We start from the raw sequence: 24,763 nt of genomic DNA, 5'->3' as shown, positions 1-24,763 counted from the left end.
AAGTGGAGGTGATAGTGATCAGAATTATCACAAAGGCAGGCTGAAAAGTTACACAAATGCACACTTAGAACTGTAATAAACTGTTGGAATGTAAGTGTCACCCCTTAGGGTTCCTCCTGTAGAAACTCTAAAACAACTCTGACGTGAACTGTGGTGTGAAACAGGGGCCGTGTCTTTGTTAATAGAAACTGCTGTGTTGTTGTCCCAAACTTATTATCCAGGCTTTTGGTATTTTGAAGAGCAGCTTTAATGGCCCAGCTGACGTTCTCTGAGGCCGCTGTCAGGTGCGGAGAGCAGGAGGGCCTCGTGGGGTCTGCACCTGACCTGCCCCGCGCCTCTTCAAGAATTGTGGCCAAGTTTGTTTCTCTTCCTCTGGTCTGCAGTGTGCGTTACCAGCTGCTCAGGCCAAAACTAACTGACTCTGGGTGTGGGTGTGGGTGTGGGTGTGTGTGTGTGTGTGTGTGTGTGTGTGTGTACAGATGCTGAAAACATGAGCCATTTTGTAGGGGTCAGTCAGAAGACAACAGCCAATGTTCCCAGAAACGGAGTGGTCAGGTTTCCTTAAAAAATGTGCAGAGATTGTGTTTCTGGAGATGAGGGCTCGGCTTAAAAGCAAACAAAAATACCACAGAACATATAACAATTTGTTTCCTGAAGGGTTTGTGATTCTGAATTTGGATCCCGTTCTCTTAAATACCTATTGAACCTCTCGTGGAATGTGGCTCTTTAAAAAGAAACACATTAATACGAACTCTTCATTTGCAGCTATCCGAGCAACGTGGGTGATAAACCCTTTCTTTATTACTTCTGAATTAACCGTGTGGGGGCAGTTTGGCAATGAATGGAGATCAGAGCAGAAAGATAGTTTCAAAAAAGAAATCGGAAGTAATCCAGCTGGCTGGTTGGTCAAAACCGTGGAAGGAGACCGGCTTACGCCCCCCCCCCCCCATCTTTTCCACAGTGCCCTTCTCTGTACCTGGGCTGTAATTATGGTTGAGTCTGGGGGAAGGGAAATAATCCCATGTTGGCGGGATGCCAGGGATGGCCCCGAGCCTGGCCCCAGGTGTGTCCGGGTCCCCTGTGGCCTGCTGGATGCCGTCTCTTTCCCAGGCATCGCCAGAGACACTGCACTCTGCACAAGGAATTTAAGTTCGGTCGGGGGAGCGGGGAGAAGTCGGTCGAGAACAAAAGAACATCCTTTATGTGCAGAGTTTTAAGCCTGCAGATACATGGGTTGGGTTTGTTAGGAAAGGCTTCTCAGGAGAGGTGAGGACACCACTTGGCCTCGATGGCGAGGCCACCGCATCTGGCGATGTCAGTGCGCCGTCCCTTGGACCTTCGTGGGCAGAACGGGTCCCGCTGTGGAGCAGGGGAGAGGGGACAGTGCGGTGAGTGGGAGAGAGTGTGAGGTTAGCCTCCTGTGGGTGGGGTCGGTGCCACAGATGTGGCTGTTATCTGCACACTCCTTTTTCGTGTTTTAACTGTTTGTTCTCCAAGGATTTCAGAAATCTGTGCAGAGGCTTGGGGACAGGCTGTCATGAGAGTTTACTTACTTTATGTGACAGCCCGCTTTCTTTCCCCCTGGATTCCATTCATTCATCTTTCTTTCCCTATAGAAAACGTCAAGTCCATTTTATTTCCTTGTTCCCTCCTTTTTTTTAATCTTTAATCAGATCTTCTTTAATTTTTTGGAAATGTTTATTTTTAAGCGAGAGAGAAAGCACATGAGCAGGGGAGGGGCAGAGAGAGAGAGGGAGACACAGAGTCTGAAGCAGGCTTCACGCTGTCGGCACAGAGCCCGATGCGGGGCTCAGCCCCGTGAACCGTGAGATCACGACCTGAGCCGGAGCCAGACGCTCAATGCACTGAGCCCCCCAGGCGCCTCCCAATCAAACTTTTTACGTTGCTGTTATGTGCTCGGCTTTGGGAAGACCCACGTAAGCAAGATGCAGCCCCACGTGGGAAAGCGGGCCCAGCTGAGAGGAAGACACGGGCCGGTGGGCGCACGGGGTGCGAGAGCCGTGTGCACGTGAGGACGGGGGTGCCGCTGCACACGCCGTGTGGGGCTCACACGCCAGACATGTGGCTCCGAGGACGAGCCCCATCCGGCCGGGAGGAGGAGCACAGCTCCCCCCACACAGTTCGGATGGCCGCCCGGGAGGCCGGGAGGGACATCGGAGCCGCGTCACGGCACCGTGGGCCCTCCCGCCTCGGACAGAGCGAGAGTGAGAAGGGACGGTTGCTTCTTGTGTAAACGCCTTGCCAGAGGGGGCTTCCTGCAGGTTGTGTTCTGCGGTGTGAAACGAACTTGGGAGCTTCCGGCCGGTTGGCACGGTTGTCCTGTGGTGCGTCCTCTGGGGCAGGCCACCGGGACGGGGGACGGGAGCCCACGTGTGCCGCTTGCCTGCTCTGGCAGGAGCGTGGCTGGGCACCTCGTGTTCTGCGGTCCTGCCTCCCGTGGTGGCCCAGGGGCCTTGTGTCCTGCATGTCCCGGGCGAGGGCACTCGGCCTCTCGTATGGAGAAGGCAGTAGCATTGGGGTTGAAACCCCGTTGCCGCCTGACCCCAGGGCCCCGGAGATTGCGCTGCGTTGTACTCTTTCCCTTGAGAAAAGACAGAATCTTGTTCTTGGATCGAATGAAAATTTGCCTTGTCGACTACAGATCTGATAAAGCCGCAGGGGAGGTGTGGGGACAGAGGCCTGGCACAGGGCAGCAGGAGCGGAGTCAGCACGGACAGAGACTGGGGTGTCCGGAAGGCCCGGGTCGATTCGTGTCGCTTCGGTGATGCTTTCACAGCTCACAACCGACAAGGAAAAAAAAAAAAAACTGTGGCAGCAAGTCCTCTGGGCTTTTCTCTCTTCTTCCTTTTTCCTATTTTAGCCCCAAACGTGTACCTTGCTTGATAGTTTTCTCATAAAACGGCTGAGCAGGAAAATGGCTGGCCGCGGTGTCCTGGGCTCCCGCGGGTTCCTGGCGCTCATCCCGGCGTCAGTGCAAGGCGGCGAGTTTGGGCATGTGTGCTGAGATCCCGTTGCAAAACCCCTACCAGGATATCTGGGGCTTTGGCACTTCAGTTCTGCCCCGAAGGTGCTTGGGTCGGACTCAAAGTGCAGTTTAGTTCCAAAAGGAACAGAAGACGTTTTGAAGGAACCGCCGGCTGACTTCTGCCTTACCGGAATGCACGGCCCGCCGCCCCGGATCCCGGTCTGTCCTGTTCGCTGCACATCCCCGGTGACCACAACCACGTCCAGCTCACTGCTGGAGCTCAGTGGTGATGGAGGGCACGGCGGGTGACCGCGGGGGCGCTGTGAGCACTGGCGGGGCTGAGGATCACCACACCCGTCCGTCGAGGGCGGGAGCCCCTCTGAGCCGTCGGCGTCAATGGTGAGGACGCTCCCCGTGGTGACGGTGACGGTGACCGGAGCAGCACCGCGTGCCGGGTGCCGGCTCAGGCATTTTGCGGAGCGGGTCTCGTTTTCTCTTAATTTAATCACAGCCGTGTACATGGCGGGACAGGCCACCCTGACCCTCCCTCCTTTGCCGGTGAGGACACGGAGGCTCAGCGAGGTCGGGGCCTCGAGCTGGTAGCTGAGGTTCTGGCTTCACATTTCGCTGAGAAGACGGAGCCGGCCAGACAGGAGCGTCCCCAGACTCCTGCCACCAGATACGCCGGCCTCTCTGTGTCCCCCTGCCTTCTCCGGACCCCGCCCCCCTGCCGCCTCTGGAAGACCCTCTTCTGCTCGCCTCCTCCCCGGGAGCCCCTCGGTCACTCCCCGCCCCCAGCAGAGGGGCTTTCTCTGTCCTCCTCCGTGCTCCGGGGAGCTGCACCCTCCCGCCTCGCCCCCGCTTCCCTGGCCACTCCAGCTCATTCTTGCACGAGCCTCGCCCCTTTGGCTCAGCCCCCAAGTGCTGACCGGCTCTGGTCCTCCTCCTGGACCTGCGTCCTGCTCTGTCTGCCCTCCCTCTGGCGACTCACACCCCCCACCCCCGGGCTCTTCTCCCCTGACTGCCTAGTTCACTTCCAGCTCTGTCTGGAAGCTTGCCTTTGCTTCCACTCACCCGCCTCGCTTCCCCCCCACCCGCTGCTGCTCTCCGCCTCCCCCGTCGTCGGAGTAAATGGCAGCACTCAGCCGCCTTGGAGTGGGCACCTCCCTCCTGCCCCACCCACCGGCAGGGCCTGCTGGTTCTCCAGAATCTTCCAGAGGCCGCCGTTCAGCTCCTTCCTGCCATCGCCCCAGCCTGCACTGCCCCCTTCTGTCCCCCGAGCCGCCGCACGACGGCCCGACTCCTTTCCTTGTACTTGTCTGTGTTCCTGCCTCTGCAGCCCGCGTGCGTCTAGCTCTTCTGCCGGGGCATGCTCCCCGTTTCAGGCACTGCCTCCGGCCATTTCAGTCTCACAGGTGGGGCCGTCGCGTGTCTGCGTGGCCGGTGGGAACACTGAAGCACAGAATAGGTCACCGGTTTGCCCAAGATGCAGGGCGGGACGAAAACCCAGGCAGTTGGGCTCTGGGGCCCGCGCTCTCGGCCCCCGTGCCGTACCGCTTCTCAGAAAGTCAATCCCGTCACCCCTGGGCTTCTCACTGCACAAACCCAGCCCCCCTCGCTGGCCTGAGCGTGCTCCGTGACCCTCCTGGTGGCCTCTCCCCCGTCTCTGCCACACGGTACCAGGTGCCGTCCTGAAACGCTTCACATCCGCCACGGGGCCTTTGCACCCGTTGGTCCCTCTGCCTGGGCGCCTTTTCCGCCAGTTCCTCACGTGGCCACATCCTTCTGGCCGTTCGACTCCCGGCTTACGTGTCACCCCAGCGAGGCCCCCGGATCTTACAGATCAGCCACTCCCCTTTTGGTAAACATCACCTTCCGGTCTTTGGGCCCTTCTGCTGTCTTACTTTCCCTTCGTGTTTGGGGGGTGCCCCTTGTTCGCCGTGCTCTCTAGATAATCCTGGACGGGAAGGCCCGTGAACGCAGGGCATGGCCTGTGTCAGTCCAGGATCGGAGACGCGTCTGGTGGGTGAGTGAGTGAACAGACCGCGTCTTGGGGCTTAAAGCCACGTGCTTTCGCGCCCGCGGGTTTTCCTCCCACGCCACGTGTCCCTGCCTTTGCGAGAGCTCAGGCGTGTCTGCACCTCTTACAGGTGATCCGAGAGGTCTACAGTGGCTGCAGCGGCCCAGCGGATTCAGAGGGGCCTCCGCCCTCAAGCTCCCCGGTGCACAAGACGGAGCTGGAGAAGGTAAGGGCGCGTTTCTTCCCGGGAGCGGTGCTCCTGCAGCCGATGGAGGCCTCCCTCAAAGTTTTGGCGACATCCTCTGAGGATTCGAGCACTTAAGGTTGGGAGAGAAAATGCAGTTCAGCTGCTTGCGCCTCCAGTGCCTACTCCGTGCGAAGCCCGAGCCAGTCACTTCGTAGACTGCACGGTGGGTTTGAGGTTCCCAGCGACAGACGCGGAAATGGGGCTGAAGGTGTTAATGGACTGGAGCCGCTCGAGGTCGTGGCTGTGACGCGGCTGTTCTGCGTGCCGCTCTGTCTGTGTGTGTCTGGAATCCAGCAGGCGCCGCACAAGTGCGCCTTCCCGAAGACCCGGGATACGATCATTCCCTGCAGACCGGGGTGCGCTCCCTCTCTGCTCCGCGTGCGTTTCACCCGTGGGAAGACGCAGCGAGCGCCCCGCACGGGGGCCGGAGGGTCGGCCTTTCTTGCCAGAAACGTGTAAGCCCATCGCTGTGGCGCACACGCCCGGCCCCCTCTGGCCGTGCTTCCTGCGTCTGCTCGCGCGGAGATCTCGTTTGCGTGGAGGCCAGGCGGTCTTCTGTGGGTAGCCCGGGTCCCGGGAAGCTTCTGAGTCCCCCCTGTCTGGCCCCCACTGCCAGGGAATGGATCCTTCTTTGTCTCTTCTCGTTTTAGTCTGGATTCTGCCGGAAGCAGAACTGACAGGGTGTGTGCGTTATCAACATACAAAATTTAAATATAAAATGTTTTAGATAAGATCATGTGTGTATGTGCACAGATACACACACACAAGTACACACTCATTTATACGTGAGGAGATTTGTGATGAGGAATTGGCTTATGTGATCACGGAGGCTGACAAGTCCAAAATGTACGGTGTAGGTCTGCGGGCTGGAGGTGAAGTCTGCGGGCAGTCTTCTGGAGAATCCTCCCTTGCTGGGGAAGGCTGGGCTTTCTGCGCGGTGCAGACCTTCACCTGATTGGGTGAGGCCCACCCACACCGTAGTGGGGCAGTCTGCTTACTCACAGACCACTGATTTCTTTTTTTTTTTTTTTTTTAATTTTTTTTTTTTTTTTCAACGTTTATTTATTTTTGGGACAGAGAGAGACAGAGCATGAACGGGGGAGGGACAGAGAGAGAGGGAGACACAGAATCGGAAACAGGCTCCAGGCTCTGAGCCCTCAGCCCAGAGCCTGACGCGGGGCTCGAACTCACGGACCGTGAGATCGTGACCTGGCTGAAGCCGGACGCTTAACCGACTGTGCCACCCAGGCGCCCCACAGACCACTGATTTCAATGTTAGTCTCATCCACCCCACCCACCGCCTCCAAGTTGACACGTAAAATTAACCTCACAGGCCTCGCCCAGACATTGGGACACGGCAGATGCCGGACGCAAACGATTGCGCAGATGCGCGTGTGCCCTTGGGCGCTTTTGACAGCGGCTGGGCTCTGTGTGTCCTCGGAGTGTTTGTTACGAGCAGATCTTTGACCTTCCCCCGTAATTGGCAGACGACAGGAAGAAAGGAGATGGGTGGTGGGCTGTTTATTTCTGGGAGGATCCTGTGGCTCGGTGAGGCTTGGTGAGGGGATGTCCTTTTGCAATCTGAATGTTTTTCAGAATTGCTTGCAAGAGGTGACGTGGGCGAGGGGTGGTGTAGAGCGCCTCCTTGGCGAGTTCTTCCCTCTTCCCCGCCGTCTGGGAGCCGTAGCAGCGAGCCGGCCAGCCGTGCGTCCCCGTGCTCGAGCCCCGGCTCCTTCTGGGCTGTCGCGAACTTGGCCCGCGCTTCCTCCCACTGCGGAGAGGGCTTTTGACTGACCCGGGATGCGTCGCTCGGCCAGCGTGAACCACCGTGAGCGTAACTTGGTCCTTTGTGCCCTCACAGAAACTGTCTTCTGAGAGGCCGAGCTCCGACGGGGAGGGCGCTACCGAAAACGGAATCACCGTGTGTAATGGAAAAGAACAAGGTGAGTTCTGCTCGTGCTGAAAACACGTAAACCACAAAGCAAAAACCAAAGTGAGAAACACAATTTAAGAAACTGCAGTCGGCTCTGTGAACTCTGAGACCATCTGCTCGGTGGCTCGGTCGCGTGTGTCATCGCCCAGAAGTGCACGGAAACCCCCTTGGACGATGCGAGCCCATGTGTTCGCCTGCCGTCCTGCCGAGCCCTGGCCTCGGTTTTTCCCCATCGTCCTGCGGGTGCCCTGCGCATATTTAAACCTTCGGGCTCCCGGACCTGATGTATCGCCAAGAGGAATTTGCAGTGGGGAGACCTGAGCGTCCGTGAAGAGTGGGTGGGCAGTGTGGCCGGCAGCCTGTGGCCTGCTCCACGTCACCTGCACGTAGCCCAAGAGCCCAAGCAAGCCTTCCCGCTGCGTGAGGGCCCTTCCCAGCGTCCCCTGTGCGGGACGCCAAGGCCAGGCTCACAGACTTCTGGTCATTTGAAATCAGAGGTTCCGAAAACGTCTTTTATTCACCTTCGCGTAAAAACCGTTTGTGTAAGCCGTGGTTCAATACACGCGACATAAAATTGACCACGTCGACCATTTTGCGTCCACCTCGGCCGCGTTAAGGACGCTCACGGACTTGGTGCCGCCGCCCACCATCCCCGTCCAGGGCTCTTCTCGTCTCGTGAGACTGGCGCTCTGTCCCCCGGAAGCAGTGGCTCCCCTGCCCTCCTTGAGCCCCTGTGCCCACCGTTTTCCCTTCTGTGTCTGTGAGCCTGACAGCTCGAGGAAACGCACGTGAGTGCGGCCGTACGGTACTGTCCCTTCGTGGCCGGCTTGTTTCACTCACCACGATGTCCTCGGGGTCCGTGTACATGGGAGCAGCTGTCAAGGTGCCCTTCCTCTTAAGGCTGCCTGCCATCCCTTTGTCTGGACGGACCAGGCTGGGTTTATCCGTTCCTCCGTCAGCAGACACTTGGGCTCCTCCGCGTTTTGGCCGTCGTGAATGGAGCTGCCGTGAACGTGGGCGTGTGGAGTTTGAATTCTCTTTTTCTGAGTCAGCTTCACAAGGCGTAAACGTGTGCAGTAAAATCCACGCTTTTTGGCACATGGCTCTTCGAGCTGAGACAAACACGGGCCTCTAACCATCACCGCGGTCAGGATGTGAAGCGTTTCTGTGACCCCGAAACGCTCCCTCGAGCCCCCGGCAGCCACTGGCGCGTGTCGTGTCCTCTCCAGAAGGCCCTGCGGGTGGAATCAGGCGGCGCGCGGCCTTTGGGTCTGGCCTCTCTGTCTAGCTCAGCGCCCTGCACCTGCGCCCACACCGTGGCACGCCCCACAGTCTGCTCCTCTGTGTGGCCGAGCCGCATGCCGGTGTGTGCGGACCACGGCTTGGGTATCCCCCCACCGCCTGGACAGCTGGGGGTTTCCAGGCTTGCGCGCAGTGAGTAAGGCTGTCCTAGACATTCGCAACAGGTTTTCGTTTCTGTTGGATAAAAATCTAGGGGCGTGGCTTGTCAGGCGTGTGCATTCTCACCACCTTGCCGCTGTCATTTTGTCTTGTTCTATATATTTCGGCCCTTTCTGTGGGTGTGGGGAGCTACGTAGTTGTGGCTTGAACTTGCACTTCCCTGAAGACCAGCCATGTTAATTGAGCATTTTTAACGTGCTCATTTGCCAGCCACATCGCACCTGAAGACACGTCTGCCCGGATCTTTTGCCTGTATTTGTATTGGGTTTTTGTTCATATCATGGACTCTAGAGAGTTCTTTAATGTTTTGAATATGAGTCCTTTATCAGTGTGTTTTGCGTGTAGTCTCTCCCAGCCTGTGGCTTGTGTCCTTCCCGGGGTGTGTGGCCTGAGAGGAGGCTGGGATTTGTGGGTCGTGGGGACGTTTCCCCTGTGCAAAGCCAACGGCCTGTGTGCTCGCAGCCCCGTGACCTTGGCTTCCCAGGGGAGCGGTCCGCCCACCCAGCTCAAGTGCGCTGTGCCGAGCAGGCGTCTCCCAGCTCTGAAAGGAAGTCCCCTTAAACCAAATAGCAATCCAGGCACTAAGAATGTTAAAACCCAAGTAAGCCGGCCTGCTGCGCTACCACAAGCTTCGCGCCGGAAGGTCACGACCTCTGCCTTTGCCCCTGCGATTCCCTAGCTCGGGCGTGTCTGGGTGTAATTTTAGTCTTCTCCGTCGGAAGGTACTCGGTGGAAGGTATCATCTGTGTCTTCCGTGGGCACATTATGTGTAATCAAAGCCCGGAAAGCAGTCTTTACACTTTGCCCCAAAACAGAATAACATACAATCTCCGGTCCCTGCTCGGACGTTGAGGCACGGCACACGTTGTTGGTCTCTGTCCTTGTTTGCCATTTCCTCTCCTGGGTCCCTGCTGGAAATTAGGTTCACAGAATGATACGAATGTCTGTATATACGTGTTAGAGAATATACGTGTGTATGTGTGTGTGTGTGTGTGGAGAGAGAGAGGGGGAGAGAATATATCTGTACCTAACCACCCACCTTCTCGCTCAAGACCGATTTGCAGTCGAGAGATTTCAACACAGCTCCCCATATCCCTAGCCATCTTGTGACTCAGGTTCTCCACTGGCCGTAGGGATGTGTCTGGGCTGATGATATTTATGGCTTTAAAAATGCTGGGAGTTGGCTTTGCTTCGGTGGTCTGTCCCTCGCTGCCTGCCAAGCACTGACGGCGTGTGACGTTTGGACCCTGCGGCTTTCCTGGTCTCTGAATTTATTGGAGAGTTCTGAGTCTTGGAGGTGTCTTCGTAATTCCATTACGTGTGTCAAATCCTGCCTTCTGTGTAGCGAGTAGCATCAACACATTCTCACGTCCCTACATACTTTGGCTCTTCCTTCCAGGGAGTCCCTTCTGCTTTTGTAAAAAATTAATCAGTGGTCCTTCAGGGAATTAGAAGCATCGGGTCTTTTCTTGGTGGTCAGGTCCTTCCCCAGCAGGAGAAAATGCTGGTAGAGTCAGAAGTAAATGTAACGTCTTCGCTTTGAGCCACAAGGAAGAACTCCGTGTGCTCCCCAAGCTCTGCGGAAGGGGGTGTTCAGGGCACGCCGGGAGCGCCTTCCTTTCAAAGCTCAGTTTGAACGGGACTGCGGTCAGAGGTGGTCTCGAGGCTCTTCTGAAACGCTTCGGTGTGGCCACACGGAAAGCACAATGACAGAGTTGTCCCGACCGCGGACGCCCACGTCTGGCGGTGGGGGGGGGGGGGGTGGGAATGTGCCAGTCCACCAAGATGGCGACAGGTTCTTGGTGTGTTATTTGAAGAGAGGAGGGGCAGGTGCTGGGAGAGCGTAGGGGAGGCGGGGTGCTTGTCCTGTGCTCCATCCATGCGCCTGTGTCACACCAAGGCTTCACGAGATACCACAGCCTGGAGGCGGAAAGCACGCATGTTCATTTCTCAGGGTCCGCAGGCGGGAGCCCTACCTGGAGGTGCCATCAGAGCTGTCTGCTGGCAAGGGCCTCTTCCTGGCTTGCAGACGGCCGCCTCCCGCTGTGTCCTCACGGGGCCTTTCTTCCGCGTTCAGTCTCTTATTAAGAAGGGCACTGATGCTGCAGGACCAGGGCCCCACCCTTATGATCCTGTAACCCCATCACCAAATACAGCTGCGCTGGGCTTGGAGCTTCAATGCAGGGGTTCTGGGGGGCACCTCCTTTCAGTCTGGAACAAAGGCTGTGTTTACCCAGAAGTTTGGCTTGGCTTCTTGTCTTTCAACTGTCGTTTCTTTCTAGAGAGGCAATAACGGTGAACACAAAGTGACTCGAACTCGGGATGGTGCTGAGTCTGCCGGGCCAGGGAGTGCGAGAGCAGACCGGGTGGGACTGGGATGTGGGCCTGTGCCTGGTGTCCCCAGGGCCAGGTGGGATATGAGCCTGCCCCTGGTGTCCCGTGGGTCAGGTGGGACGTGGGCCCACGCCTAGTGTCCCCGGGGCCAGGTGGGACGTGGGCCTGTGCCTGGTGTCTCACGGATGGCAGATTGGGACTGGAGGAGAGAGAACTACCCAACCCCCCCGCCCACCCCCATCGAGAGAGCGATCGTGTCAGTCTGTGTTACAGGGGCCCTTAGGAATGAGGCCTAGGGTTGTAATCCCTCATCCCCCAGCCCCCTGTCTCTGAAATTATTCTGTGTGTGTTTAAGGTATGTTCCTTTGGGCCCAGGATGAGCAGGAGGGGAGAGAGTTCCTCACTTTCATTACATTGTCAAAAGACCCCTTGTGGGTTACAGATTGGGAGGCTCGAGTCACCCTGGACCGGGCGACACCAGGAGGGCGATGGGGAGCCCCTCTCCCGGCCCACCCCCCTCCGTAGTGAAGCCACACTTGCCCCTCCCGGAGGCTCATCGTCCTGTGCGATTCTGGCAAAGGTGCCTTTTCCCCTTGGATCCAGGACCAGGCACGCAGTGGCCCTCAGGTGATGGGGGTGAGTGACCTCTCCTTTGCACAGTTGCCGTGGGAGGAAAGGTCTTCCTTGGCCCCCGGTTCCGGGTGCGCTTTCTCACGCACCTTCCGATCCCTGCGAGATCCCAGACGGGGGTCCCAAGTTGCCAGGTGTTGCTGTTTCCCAAGGGGAGCCGGAAGTCATTTTGGTGCACAGTGTCTGCGTATTTGGTACATTCAGTGCGACCTCGTAACTTCATGCCGTGCAGGCCAAAGCAGAGCGTAATGGGCTCAGATGGCAGCTGCCGTCCTGGGCGTTCTGGGGAGGGTGAGGGGCTAGTGGACGGCTCCTGGGACTGGGGAGGACCCGCGTCCCCCTGTCCCTCCGCCAGCCCCTCCCCAGGCCGCTCTGCTTCTTTCCATCCCTCCCTCCAGCCTCACAGCCTCCATGTTCCTGACGCTCCCCCTGCCCAGAAGGCTCTCGCTTGGTCCGGCTGCTTCCTCGTCTCCCAGCTGGCGGTTCAAAGTCGCCCCTCCAGGCGGCTTGCCCACCGCCCGGGGCCTGTCCACGTCACCCCGGTGTAGACCGCACGGGCCCGGCTGCCATCAGGCCTCCTCTGTGTGTGACTGCATGTGTGCGTGTGTACACGTGCTTGCACGCCCGTGTGCATCGTCGCTAGCACATACACTCCTTCTGAACACCTGTTTGCTGTATTCTTTTGTGTCCACACCAGCAGTCGGCTCATAGCAGGTGCTCAATGAGTACAAATTCAGGAAAATAAAATGGACTGCGATTTATGCTCTGTCCCTAATATTTCCGTTAAAGTCTACAACTGACACTCTCTCTCTCTCATTTCCATCGTCACTCTTAACAGTTAAGAGGAAGAAAAGTTCCAAATCAGAGACCAAGGGAACCGTGTCTAAAGTCACTGGGAAGAAGATCACCAAGATCATCGGCTTGGGGAAGAAAAAGCCCTCGACGGATGAGCAGACCTCGTCCGCGGAGGAGGACGTCCCCACGTGCGGTAAGCCGGGGTTCCCCGGCCGGGAGCGGCGCTCACCCCACTTGTGTCCTTCTTTCCTGGAGTTGCCTCTGCATCGCGCGGGCTTTTCCCAGTCGGGCTTGTGATCATCTGAATGGTGGAAAAGGCGCTACGTTTCTGCCGCTTATTAATAAAAGATCGTGCTGGGGTTTGAGACGATCTCCGAGGTTCTTTCAAGATGAAAAACAAATTCCTGCTGTGATCCCGTGAAATTCTCCCAGAGTCCTTTTAAGCATTTCTGAGCTGGGGCACACGTGCCTTGGCGAGCGAAGGAGGGAGCGTGGGGCTCGGAGCGGCGTGCGTGGGGTTACCGCTGGCGTTCCCCCCGGGCTACAGCGGTAGAACGAGCATCCTGGCGGTGCTGTCGCTCAGCCCGTCACCTCAAGTCCCTTCTGAGGGGCTGCCCTGTCCAGGAAGGGGTGGGCACCCGCAAAGCGGCCCCGGCCCTCCCGTGTGAACAAGGAGTCACGGGAGGAGACGTGCAGCGTGGCCTGGTGACAGAGGAGGGAAGCCGGCACAGCGGGAGAGTGTCACAGGGACCCTGGCCAGGTGGAGGCCCGGTAGGGCAGCCTCTGGGGACAAGTGGCGGGTGAGGTTGGACAGGTGTCCTGTTTCCTTGGCCACCGTGCAGCCGTTCTCAGGAGAACAGCACCGAAAGCTGGACGGCGGGGCTTTGGCCTCTATTCGGAACCGAGGGTAGGCCGTGGGTGCTCGTAGACCCGCGGCACATCCAGGGTTCTGTCCCTGCAGGTCCCTGGTCCCCTCCCTTTGCAGACTCGCCCTGTTCACCCCTCTCTCCGCGAGCATCCATCTGCCCGGGGTATTGGGCTTTACTGGGAATGCCACCCCAAGTGCCCGAGTTGGCCATACAGACAAGGGGAAGTTAATTTAGCAGCTGCCGCGTGCCAGGGCGCGAGCCGTGTGCCGGGAGGACGCTAGGGACAGGTAGCGCTGTGGCGGAGGGGCAGGCTGCAGAGTGCTAGACGCAGGCACGTGCCGTACCCCTAGGGCAGGTCACGGGGAGTCCCGGCTCCCTTCTGGCCTTGACAGTCGGGGTTCGAGGAGGCCACCCGCATGAGGCTTCCGCGGGCCCTGTAGAGACCTGTCCTTCGTCAGGCCGGGGCAACCCTGGGTGGTGGCGCACGTGCCGTGGAAGCCGGCTGGGGGTCCTCTCGGGAGGTCCCGTTAAGCTGTCATCTCTGGATTGTCGGGGAGCGCCCTGGCAGCCGAAGGAGCCCGTGCATTCAGGTCCCCGAACTTGGCAAATGACAGTGGGGTCATAGGGGCGGGCCGACTGATGCTCTGTCCACTGCCCTACGTGAAGGAGGGGGCATCACCTTGTTGAAGTTACAGCAGGGGTGGGGGCGGGGCTCTAGCACAGAGGGGTGACGCCAGGATGCTGTTTCCCTTTTGCCTCTGACTTTCTTGGTGCGGCAAGAGTCTCTGGGTGGTGTGGGACTGTCCCTCCTTTCGCACTGGCCCTGGAGGGGAGTTAGGGATTAGAAATGCAAGGAGGGAGCCATCCAAAAAAGGAAACAGAAATTCTGTCACGAAAAGCAAACATTGACGTGGGAGGTGAGCTAGACCGCAGGGTCCAGACGCTGAGCTCTGGAAGGCCTTGGCCTGCGGGAGCCTCACAGCCCCTGGAGGCGCAGCTGGCCCACGGGCCCGACGCTGCTCCTTCCCTGGAGCTCCCTCCTGCATAGCCCTTCGCTCCCCGGGAGACTCCCCGCTCATAACCCCTCGCACACGGCCTCATTGATTGTATTGGCCATCCGGCACTGCCAGAAATCCTTTGCTGGCACTTTCTTGGAAATGCTTGGTCACTCAGCGGGCAGAAAGGGTGAATCTGAAACCTGTGATATGCAGGTGTGGATTTCTATCAAGCTGCTCAGTGGATATCTTTCGTCTCTGTTAAGAGAACCTTCTCTGTCCACAAGATTTTAAAATTGTCATTTAGATCTTCGCTGGGTCCAGGGGCCACAGAAGGGGTCTGTAGAGAGAGGCAGGAGGAAAATGACTATTCTCAATTATTCTAGTACCTCTGTAAAGTTTTACGCAGAAAATGTCAGCTGGATAAAGGCCGGAGACACCAATCCTGCTGAGTGGTGGCCGTGCGGCCGCTGCCCCCGTGCGGCAAGCAGAGGGGAGCTGAGCTGGACGGGCCGGAAGGACCGTGCCGCTGGGCGGGCAGACGCGAGCTCCCGGGAGCGATTGAGACCTGGGTTCAAATCCAGCCCTTCCGTGAAATGCGGCCCAGCAGGTGGGCCTCCGGGTGCATGATAACGATGCAGTGGGGGTAGGAGATGGTTTCTGCAGGCGCTCCACGGGGAGTGGGCTGGGGCAGTGGGTCCCGCGGCCGCTGACTGGGTCAGCCCAGCCAGCCCTGTACCGCTGCCCATTACCGCCCCGAGGCCCTGAAGTGATGGTGAGCGTCAGCCCAGTGCGCTCACATACCGCCACGCGCAGGCTGCGGCCTGAGACGTGCACCAGACCCCCCCCGGCAAAGAGGGATCTTCTGTTGGCCCCCTTCTGGTGCTTGCCTGTCCCTGTCTACATTCGGCAGGGGTCGGGAGACACGTGTCCTCATCCTCTCCGCCCCGTCTGTCCATTGCCGGACCAGCGTGCAAGCCCCACCTGGCCGCCGTCTCTGTGCCCTCCAGGCCACCAGGCGCGAGCTGTGACAACTCAGGGTCCTGTGCTGAAACGAGAGCTGCTTCTGCCTCCCGGTTCAGAGCCTCTGATGGTCATGTCCCAGCCTGATTCCACAGCTGTCCCTCCCATCCTCCTGGGTCACGTTCACACTGCCTGGCTCCCTAGTCACGCCCCAGTGCCCGGCGCAGAGCCTGGCAGACAGGGGCAGTGCAGCCCACGCCCGACTGGCTCAATTACCTTCAGCAAATTGTGGAATCTGTCTAGGCCTCAGGTTGCTCCTCTGGGAAATGGGCCCATGCTTACTTTGTCTTCTTAAGAAAGTTAAAGATGAAATCCTGAAACACTAAGGTCCATGCTTAATAAGTAATGTTGTTGTTATTTGCTCACCTGATGAGCTTATTTTAAAAAACCCAAGCAGACAGACAGACCAAAGCAGCGTGAGGGCAGTACCGGGGGGAGCAGCCTGGGTACTGAGAAATACAGAAGCGGGTGGAAGGAGAGGCCCCGGGTCAAGGTGGAGGTCTCTGTGGAGGCAGCATGACCTGAGCTAGTGAGAGGCCTTGCTGGATATTCCCAGGGTCCCTCCTACATCAAGCATTCTGTGACTTTGTGGAGTTTTCAACAGTAGGGTTTTTTGGCACGCGGGGAAACTCTATACCTCTCCCCTTCTGTCACAACCTGCCCCGCAGGACATCAGGTGACCTTTAATCAAGGGGGAGGAAAGAGTGCGTGACATAAGTCGCTGCCCTGGGGTGTTGGCATCCTCGTTCTTGGACACGTGAGCCTTTGGGGGGCAGGCGTCTAAGGTGGGCAGGGGAGTTCTGCCGTGGGCGGGACCGGGACCAGCCAGTGGCAGCGTCAGGACGTGTGGTCTCCCCTCCTTCCCCTGGGCGTCTCCTCCCGGCTGATTGTAAGCCAAGGCTCGCCGCAAGTGAAACCACCATCGCACTGGGACCAGAGCCCTCCTGAGAGGGGACCAGAGCCTGGCAGGCAGACGCCACGTTTCTCGCCCTGCGGAGAACGCGGGACGCTCGGCCCCGCTCCCGCCTGCTCTCCCCAGCGGCTTGTGCTTGAGAGCACCTGGCGCTGAGGCCTGAGACGCCAGCGATGCAAACGGCCGCACGCGAGAGCGTGTGTCCAGTCTCCGGCCCATCGAGCTCTCAGGGAACCTTGAGCCTCTTGCCACGGTTTCGCGAGAAACGTAGCGTTCAGAGCAAGACTAATCTCAAAACATCAAACTGAAATTCCCAAACTGTTAAGAGACACTGACGTCTCACCTGACACGATGGGTGGGATCTTATAAAAATAAAATTGCCTCCGAATTGCCTCGTGCGGTTCCTGGATCTGACCCGGACCCGGGTGGCCGTTGAGCCTGGGGGGTACGGTTCTCGCGGCAGGACCCGTCCCTCCCTGTCTTTAGCGGGCCTGGCTGCGCTTTGGCACCATCTGGTGGTGGGGGTGTGCTACAGCTGAAGTGTGCATGGGGCCCATCGGGATCCGTGTCCCCCGACCCTGTGACTCCAGATGCCCTAGATGGCTGTGTGTCATTTCCCTGTGCTCCCTCCCCGGAAGATGGGATCTTTAGGCCACCCCTTTCTGGAAGAGCAAAGGGCAGCGAGCCTGGTGGTGGAGGCCTGCTGCCCGATGTGGACGCGTCACTGTGGTGTTCACTGTGTGTAGAGACGGGCCTCTCGTGCACTGTGATTTTCCCTTGTGCCTTTCCCGTTTGGGAACTGAAAACAAATCTGAGGAAGGCGTCAAATACGGTAATTTCATATGGTGTCATGCTCAAATAAAATGAGAATTTGTCCAGTGTAACCATTCCATTCGGGACTCCGATGTCAAGAAATTGATAGTTTTGGTGACTCGCGGCCAGATTCAGCCAGGGAAGAAAATATCACGAGAGTGCCCGGACCTGTTCCAGAGATTACCATCGCCCTGGCTAGTGGAGCCGGGCTCCGTAACGGCCCCTGCCATGCTGCAGGACCATGTGCCCGCGCGAGAGTGCCCCCACGTGCCGAGTTCTGCAATAGAAAGCCATGTGCAAGTGTGAAGGCAGTGTCGTCACTGTTCCTGAGAAGTCATCTAGCTCCTAGGTCTTGTCGCTCACATTCCTCAATAAATATCCTAGCGTCTCACTCCCCCATCACCCTGCGCACCAAGGCCGGGTTCCTGTGATGGTTTCCGAGGTTCTAACAATCCAGGCACCTCCTGTCCCCCCAAGGCCGCCCTGTCCCTGAAATGCTCCTGCCAGCCCCAGTCACAATGTCTGTCAGTGCCCTGGAGCCCACCGCCTCCTTGTGAAACTTGGTCACCTGTGTGTCCCCTAAGTTCCTGGGAGCAGTCGCTGGCCTGAACAAGTCACAGGTCCAGAGAGACCCCCCTCCTTCACAAAGGAGCCCTTTCAGACTCCGGTTGGACTCCAGCCTCTTTTCCTGTCCCTGTAGCCTCTCCTAGATGTGTAAGACACGAGGAGCTCGGGTCCCAGGCACTTGAGCCGATGGGCTGGCTTCTCCCCTTGTTCCCCAGTTTCACAAGTACAGCAACTCAGGCCCCAAATGAAAATTCTAGTTCCAGGAGAAGCAGTGCACCTTGCGGTAGAACTGATGTCACCCTGAGCCAAATGAAGACTTAACATTTTACATGTGCATTTTATGTGTGAATTCATTGAGCAGATGATCATACGTGATGTAGAAAGCATCGCTATGGGCCCTGTAACTTAGCTGTGTGTTGGGGGTTTTGTTTTGTGATTGTGATTTGTGTATAGCATTTATTCTTTGCTAATGGAGTGTGTAAGACACAGGACTGTGTGTGTTAGACGTGGAGAGAAGCAAAATGCGTGCTCCTAAACCCTTTGGAAAAGGCGATACAAAACCCGAATTGGAGAGAGTTTATTTTGTCTTGTTTTTGAGCAGGGTGTGGGTGTGGGTGTGTGCACACGCATGCGTGAGTGGAAGGAGTAGTGCAATGACTTGTGAAATCCTTGTATCGTTTCTTCCTTTCTGGCCAGGGTCCTAAGCCCCACGTACTCCCTTCCTGCGTCTCAAGGGCGGGGGGCAGCCATCTCCTAGCATCACGGAGCGGGAGGAAGCAGCAGCCACCCTGTGAAATCTGGTTTCCTGCCCTGTTAGTTCACATACTGATGGTGTCTTTAGTGTCAGAGACCTACGCCTTCAGACTCCGGCGTTCCCGTCCCGTCTGGGCGCGCTCCACCAGTCGGACAAAATCGTCAAGCGCGAGGGCTGCGGGAAAGGCCAGGAGGACATCTTTGCCTTCTTTCTGTAGGACTCTCGTGCCCAGGACCTTCCATCATTTGCTGGAATGCGTCCAGCGGCGGGGGACTCAGCGCCCCCCAAGGCCTCCTATTCCTTGCAGAGTAGGAGAATCGAGTTTCCTTTTTGGGTAGTGTTTTTCTCGCGTGATGCTATATCTGCCTCCCGTAACTTCTGCCCCGGCTGTGTCATTTTGCAGCTACCCGGAGTGAATCTCGTCCTTTTCCATATGGTGTCCCTTTGGTCATGTAAGACGACCACTGCGTCCTTTCCCTCCCACCCTGCAAACACCGAGGGCTCAGCTCGGCCAGCCCGACCCCAGATCGCCACGAAACCCTTAACCTTCCCAGAACCACTCCCTGGCATGCACCCCTCCCCCCCCTCCCGCCACTGCGGGCCCTCAGGGGCGTCTGGAGGGAGGGGGCGCCAGCCTTCCCAGGAGTCCCCGACTCTGCGTGAAGTGAGCCGCTGGGTGGGGGCGGCCCTTCCCGTTGGCGTAAACTTGCACTTGCACGTGTGCAGGGGGCGGTTCTGCGCTGACGGTCTCCGTGGTCCCCTTGCAGGCTATCTCAACGTGCTCTCCAACAGCCGCTGGCGGGAGCGCTGGTGTCGGGTCAAGGACAACAAGCTCATTTTCCACAAGGACAGGACCGACCTCAAGACCCACATCGTTTCCATCCCTCTGCGCGGCTGTGACGTGATCCCTGGGTTGGACTCCAAACACCCCCTGACCTTCCGGCTGCTTCGCAATGGACAGGAGGTGGCGGTGCTGGAGGTGAGCTGCTGCCCAAGGCCACCCTCGGAGACCCGCCGGGCGCTTTTCCTTCCTGCCCGGTCCCCGCTGCCGGCCCCGGGGCACCGTGCTTCCGGTCGTGTCCCTCGCGCGTGCCGTGGGGACCCCCTCTCTGCGATGGTGCACGTAGCCAGCGCCCCCTCTCACTGCACGGTGCAGGCCCCCCGTCTCCAGACGCCGCCTCGCTTCCTGTCGTCCGCGCGCATTGGCGCGGTTAAATACACGGTTCCACACAGCGCACTGCTTTTTCAGAGTAAAGTCACCCCTTTCTCCCCTAACGATGGTCTACCTTTGAAACAATGGTATTGCTTTCACTTGCCCTTCGGAATGTTCTTCACAGACGGAACAGGTGTTTTTAGACAACCTTACAGACGGCGGCTCACGGGCCAGTCACACGGAAATCCCAAAAGAACACCTTTCGCTTTCAGGAGCCCCCTGCTTGGTGTGCATGTGTTACGTGCTTGCCTGCTTTTGGGGAACTTCTTATTCGCTGACGCGGAAAAGCAGTCGACACTGGTTTCTTCACTATCTGCTGACAACTTCCAATTTTATTTTCCATCTATTATACTATTAATTTATTTCTACCCCCTAGTAATTCAGACCTTCTTTTTTCTGTTCCTCTGTTCATTCACATTACCATGACTTAGACACAAAGACACGCACACACACGTGTCCACAAACACCAGGCGTGTGAGCTTCAGAGCACGTGGACATGGGCTGTGCAGTTGATGGTCTGGGAGGTCTTGATGGGAGACAGGTGTTTGTTCCAGAGGCTCTTTTCACAGAAACTGTCTCTGACAGGGGCAGGACCAGACTAGCACAGATTGCTCCCTCCCACGGGGCTGCGGGCCTGCGAAGCTGGCCAGGACCCACTATGTGCTCTGGGCCCCGGGCCCCGTGCCGTGGAACAGCGGGATCACACTGCGTCTTTTTTCCCTCATGGCTTTTTGATTCGCCTGTAAAACAGGAGTGTCAGGCCGGAATCTGCACTTTTGCAAACGTGGGCCGAAAACCATAGAGTGGGCGCAGGGGAGAGAACTGAAAACCCAAAGGAGGAGACAACGTCCTCGATGTAAAGCAAGGCGGGTCGGGTCTCCTGTGCGAGCTGAGCCTGGGCAGCAGACCTGGGGCGGGGAGCCAGGGAGGGAAGGCGCCCTTGTGCGTCTGCGGCCCGCAGGCGGGGCGGCCCCTTCCCCGTGTTTCCTCCCTGTCCCCGTCATTAGTCACGCGCACGCACACGGCCACACGCAGGCAGCCCCACCTCGGTCAGTCATGAGATGCGACACGCCAGCCAGTAACTGTAATCTGTATGTCTTCTAAGGTCACTTTAACTTTTATTTGGAGGCGATTTCAGAATTACGGGAAAGTTGTGCTAGCAGTGGGAAAATCTCCAAGCACCCTCCACCGTATCCCGCAATAGAAGCATCTTGCCGTGTGCGGGATCTCGGGCGCTCCCCCCGCACCCCCCTTCCTCTCCTTCTGTGTAACGTTTCTCAGACTTTTACGGCCACGTTGCCCCTTTATTCCTTCAATGCTTCCTTGCACATGTGCTAAAAACAGAGGTATTCCCTTACCGAAACCACAATATAATTATCAAAATCAGGAAATGGTCATTCACACCCTCCTGTTACCTGATTCTTCGACCTTAGTCAGCTTTTCTGATCTCCACAGTGTTCCTCGAAGGCACGAGGAAACCCCAGCCAACGCCTCTTTGTCCAGCTGGCTCTTTTCCTGGCACAGAGACGTGCAGAGGTTACAGACCAGTTACTGCATGGAGGCCCTCAGTCTGGGCGCATCTCTGTCTCCTCGCTGTTAGACTGCGGGCAGGCCTCCCTGGTGGGAGCCGTGGAAGCAGGGCTGTGTGCTGCAGGCCACATGGGCAGGCGCATCCGTCACTTGGCCCCTCGGCTGGTGGTGGTAACTGATCCCTTGGGCAGGGTGTCTGCAAGGCTTCCCCCTGCACAGTCACTGTCTTCCTTTTGTCTTTTTTTTTTTTTTTTTTAATTTTTTTCAGTGTTTATATTAGGAAGAGAGAGAGCATGAGCAGGGGAGGGGCAGAGAGAGAGGGAGACACAGAATCCGAAGCAGGTTCCAGGCTCTGAGCCGTCAGTACAGAGCCCGACACGGGGCTCAAACTCACAAACTGAGAGATCGTGACCTGAGCCGAAACCGGACGCTTAACGGACTGAACCACCCAGGCACCCCTCCCTTTGTTTTTTGGTTTTTTTTTTTTAATTTTTTTTTTTTAACGTTTATTTATTTTTGAGACAGAGAGAGGCAGAGCATGAGCAGGGGAGGGGCAGAGAGAGAGGGAGACACAGAATCCGAAGCAGGTTCCAGGCTCTGAGCTGTCAGCACAGAGCCCGACGCGGGGCTCGAACCCACGAACTGAGAGATCGTGACCTGAGCCGAAACCGGACGCTTAACGGACTGAACCACCCAGGCGCCCCTCCCTTTGTTTTTTGTTTTTTTTTTTTAATTTTTTTTTTTTTAACGTTTATTTATTTTTGAGACAGAGAGAGGCAGAGCATGAACGGGGGAGGGGCTGAGAGAGAGGGAGACACAGAATCGGAAGCAGGTTCCAGGCTCCAAGCCGTCAGCCCAGAGCCCGACGCGGGGCTCGAACTCATGGACCGCGAGATCGTGACTTGAGTTGAAGTCAGACGCCCAACCGACCGAGCCACCCAGGCGCCCCCCTTTGTTTTTAAAAGCATCATGGGGAAGTTACTTTGAGGCCGTCTATGTAGATACCCTGTTATCACTCAGAATTTCACCTGCTAATTTTGGCATCCATTGATGAGGCGACCATCGTAGTGGCAACTAAATCACACTTTGGATTCCCATTATTCCTTCTGTGCTCCTTAGTTTGCCTCTACTGTAAGGAAGGGTCTCCCTTCCTCCCGTTAATTATTAATCCCTTATGTACGTATATCTGCGGGGATTCACAGCATATTGTTTTTCTCAGTGATTATAATGCCTTATTGTCATGATTTACTTTGGTGGAAAACTCCCAGATTTGGCCAGCAGAAGTCCCTCTGAACTTTGCCCCTGTGGTCCTTGCTGTGTCCCTGTAATAAAATGCCACGGTCCCCTTCATTCTTTGAGCACTTTCCTTACGTTGTGATACAGTAAGATGCTCCAGACTTATCTCGTACCTTCCCTTGGCCCAGGCCTGGAACCAGCCATGTCTCCGGACAGCTCCTAGTGGAATCCCCCCGGTGGGAGTAGGAAATAGGGGTGTGTGTGTGTGTGTGTGTGTGTGTGCATGTGTATGTGTTACATGTGTGGTACATATTTCTAAGTGTGCATGTATATACATATGTGCATTCACACACCTACATCTGTGTTAAAAGTTATGATCATAACCAAGACCTCTAATTTCAGTCCAGCATCAGAGGGTTATTTTTTAAAAAGCCTATTAGAAAATTCTATAAAGTATGAGGAAAACAACGAATAAACTCTAGTGTCACTATATCAATCACACATTACATGGCGTGTTAAAACGCTTTTAAAAATGCTTAGATAAAATAGTTACAGATGAATCAGTGTTGATTGAGTCATAGATACTTTCTTGATCCAGATTTTGTTTGGGGAAGGACAGAAAGATGAAAGAGAACAACACATTTGGGATTTTTATTTACCCAAGTATTTATTTTTTTATTTATTTATTTTTTTTTTTATTTTTATTTTTTAACGTTCATTTGTTTTTGAGACAGAGAGAGACAGAGCATGAACGGGGGAGGGGCAGAGAGAGAGGGAGACACAGAATCGGAAACAGGCTCCAGGCTCTGAGCCGTCAGCCCAGAGCCCGACGCTGGGCTCGAACTCACGGACCGCCAGATCATGACCTGAGCTGAAGTTGGACGCTTAACCAACTGAGCCACCCAGGTGCCCCTACCCAAGTATTTAAATGAATTCACTTTTACTCCCCAAACTTTGGTTACATTCTCCCCCAGGGAGGCGCGTAGCTCGAGTCCATTTGCTTTGTCCTGGGGCCTCACGCCCTACCGGCCAGGAGGGAGCTGTTACCGCCAGCCAATTTTATGATCACAAGAAAAATAGCTCCTCTCGTGTTAACGGCTCTGGGAATATTTACAACTATGTGTATTCTGATCAGCATTCCAACTTGCCAAGGCTACGAATACAAAACTTCATTTTCTTGGAGTCTTTAAGCTTAACTTAGCAGATCTGTCTTTATATTAAAATTTAGTCATTTGAGTAAAAATATTTCTTTCTCATTCTGTTAACTTACGTGCTTAATAACTCAGCATCCCCTACCTTTTTAAACATTGTATTTTGATTAATCAAATGCTTCAAATACCGTTATAAAGTAAAGTATCCGATTTTCTAAATCACACGATAAGGATGATTTAAAAATTTAATGAACAGGATCTTAAAGATATATTTCCGACTTGCAAATTCAACGGATCAAATTTGGGATGGGGACCATTTCGAACATCTTAAAGCTATAACCATGCACCAAGCGGGGCAATGACTGTGAAACGTGATTACGCTTATATAAAGTTATATAAACTCGTCTACACTTATATAAACTGGTAGAAAACTTCGCTGATTTTTTGTGCTATCTTAAGAGAATTAAGATTGCCATTTCAGGCCCATTTAGGAGACCCCACCAAGGGCCGCAGTGGGACAGGGTTTGGCGCCCCCCAGAGGCGTGGGCCCCATCGAGATGCCAGGTGAGGCTGGCCGGGGCTGGGGGGCTCCTTTTTGCTGGCCACTTTCTAGGCTGCTTCCTTCAGCTGTGATTTCACTCCCATAGCAATTTCCACACCTTGCACCTGCTGCCGTCCCCCAGACTGGACGGCATCGCGGGGCTCAATCTTGTTCCGTAAGTCCATGCGTGACTTCCGGTGTCCAGGCTTGGTGTGCACGCAGCGTGGGCCTGTCACTCAGGCCGGGACCGCGGCTCCGTCCTCTGTGCCCGCTCCGTGCTTCCTGTTCCCTTCCCTTTTCTGCCGCTCCGTCTCTGCTGAGGTTGGGAAGTGTGTGGCTCGTTACCATCACTTACGTAAATGCACGCTTCTCCCTTCCCCCGCTAGGCGTCCTCCTCAGAGGACATGGGCAGATGGATCGGAATTTTGCTGGCTGAGACGGGGTCCTCCACAGACCCTGGGGCCCTGCACTACGACTACATCGACGTGGAGACGTCCGCGAACGTCATCCAGACAGCCAAACAAACCTTCTGGTAAGACCCCTGGGAAGTGGCACCAAAGCTAAACAGTGCTCCCTTTTCACGGATTTTTTCACTCCCTGTGTGCGTAGCCTCGGGGAAGGAAGACTACTAACGACTCTCCCTTTGGCATTACATTGATCTGAACTTTGCTGAAATGTTTGCCGTTCCCACTTTCTGTTGGAGCGCTTTCTATTGGAGCAGAGGTTGGCAGGCTTTTTCCATCAGGTGCCAG

At 56.3% G+C, this 24,763-nt stretch overlaps 1 protein-coding gene across 7 annotated transcripts in view; it reads left to right on the top strand.

Annotated features, from left to right (window-relative positions):
- AFAP1 (actin filament associated protein 1) overlaps window positions 1–24,763 on the top strand; it is a 157,606-nt gene that overhangs the window by 94,958 nt on the left and 37,885 nt on the right. For all 7 annotated transcript variants that reach the window (XM_042936994.1, XM_042936998.1, XM_042937000.1 and 4 more), the window contains 5 exons: window positions 5,137–5,232; window positions 7,115–7,196; window positions 12,450–12,599; window positions 19,108–19,319; window positions 24,398–24,543. In XM_042936994.1, the coding sequence (XP_042792928.1) occupies window positions 5,137–5,232; window positions 7,115–7,196; window positions 12,450–12,599; window positions 19,108–19,319; window positions 24,398–24,543 (686 nt within the window). The remainder of the gene's footprint in view (window positions 1–5,136; window positions 5,233–7,114; window positions 7,197–12,449; window positions 12,600–19,107; window positions 19,320–24,397; window positions 24,544–24,763) is intronic.

Source organism: Panthera leo, chromosome B1, assembly GCF_018350215.1.
Source record: "Panthera leo isolate Ple1 chromosome B1, P.leo_Ple1_pat1.1, whole genome shotgun sequence".
NCBI lineage: Eukaryota > Metazoa > Chordata > Mammalia > Carnivora > Felidae > Panthera > Panthera leo.
The sequence above is the reverse complement of the archived record's forward strand: the minus strand, read 5'-3'. Positions and strand labels throughout refer to the sequence as shown.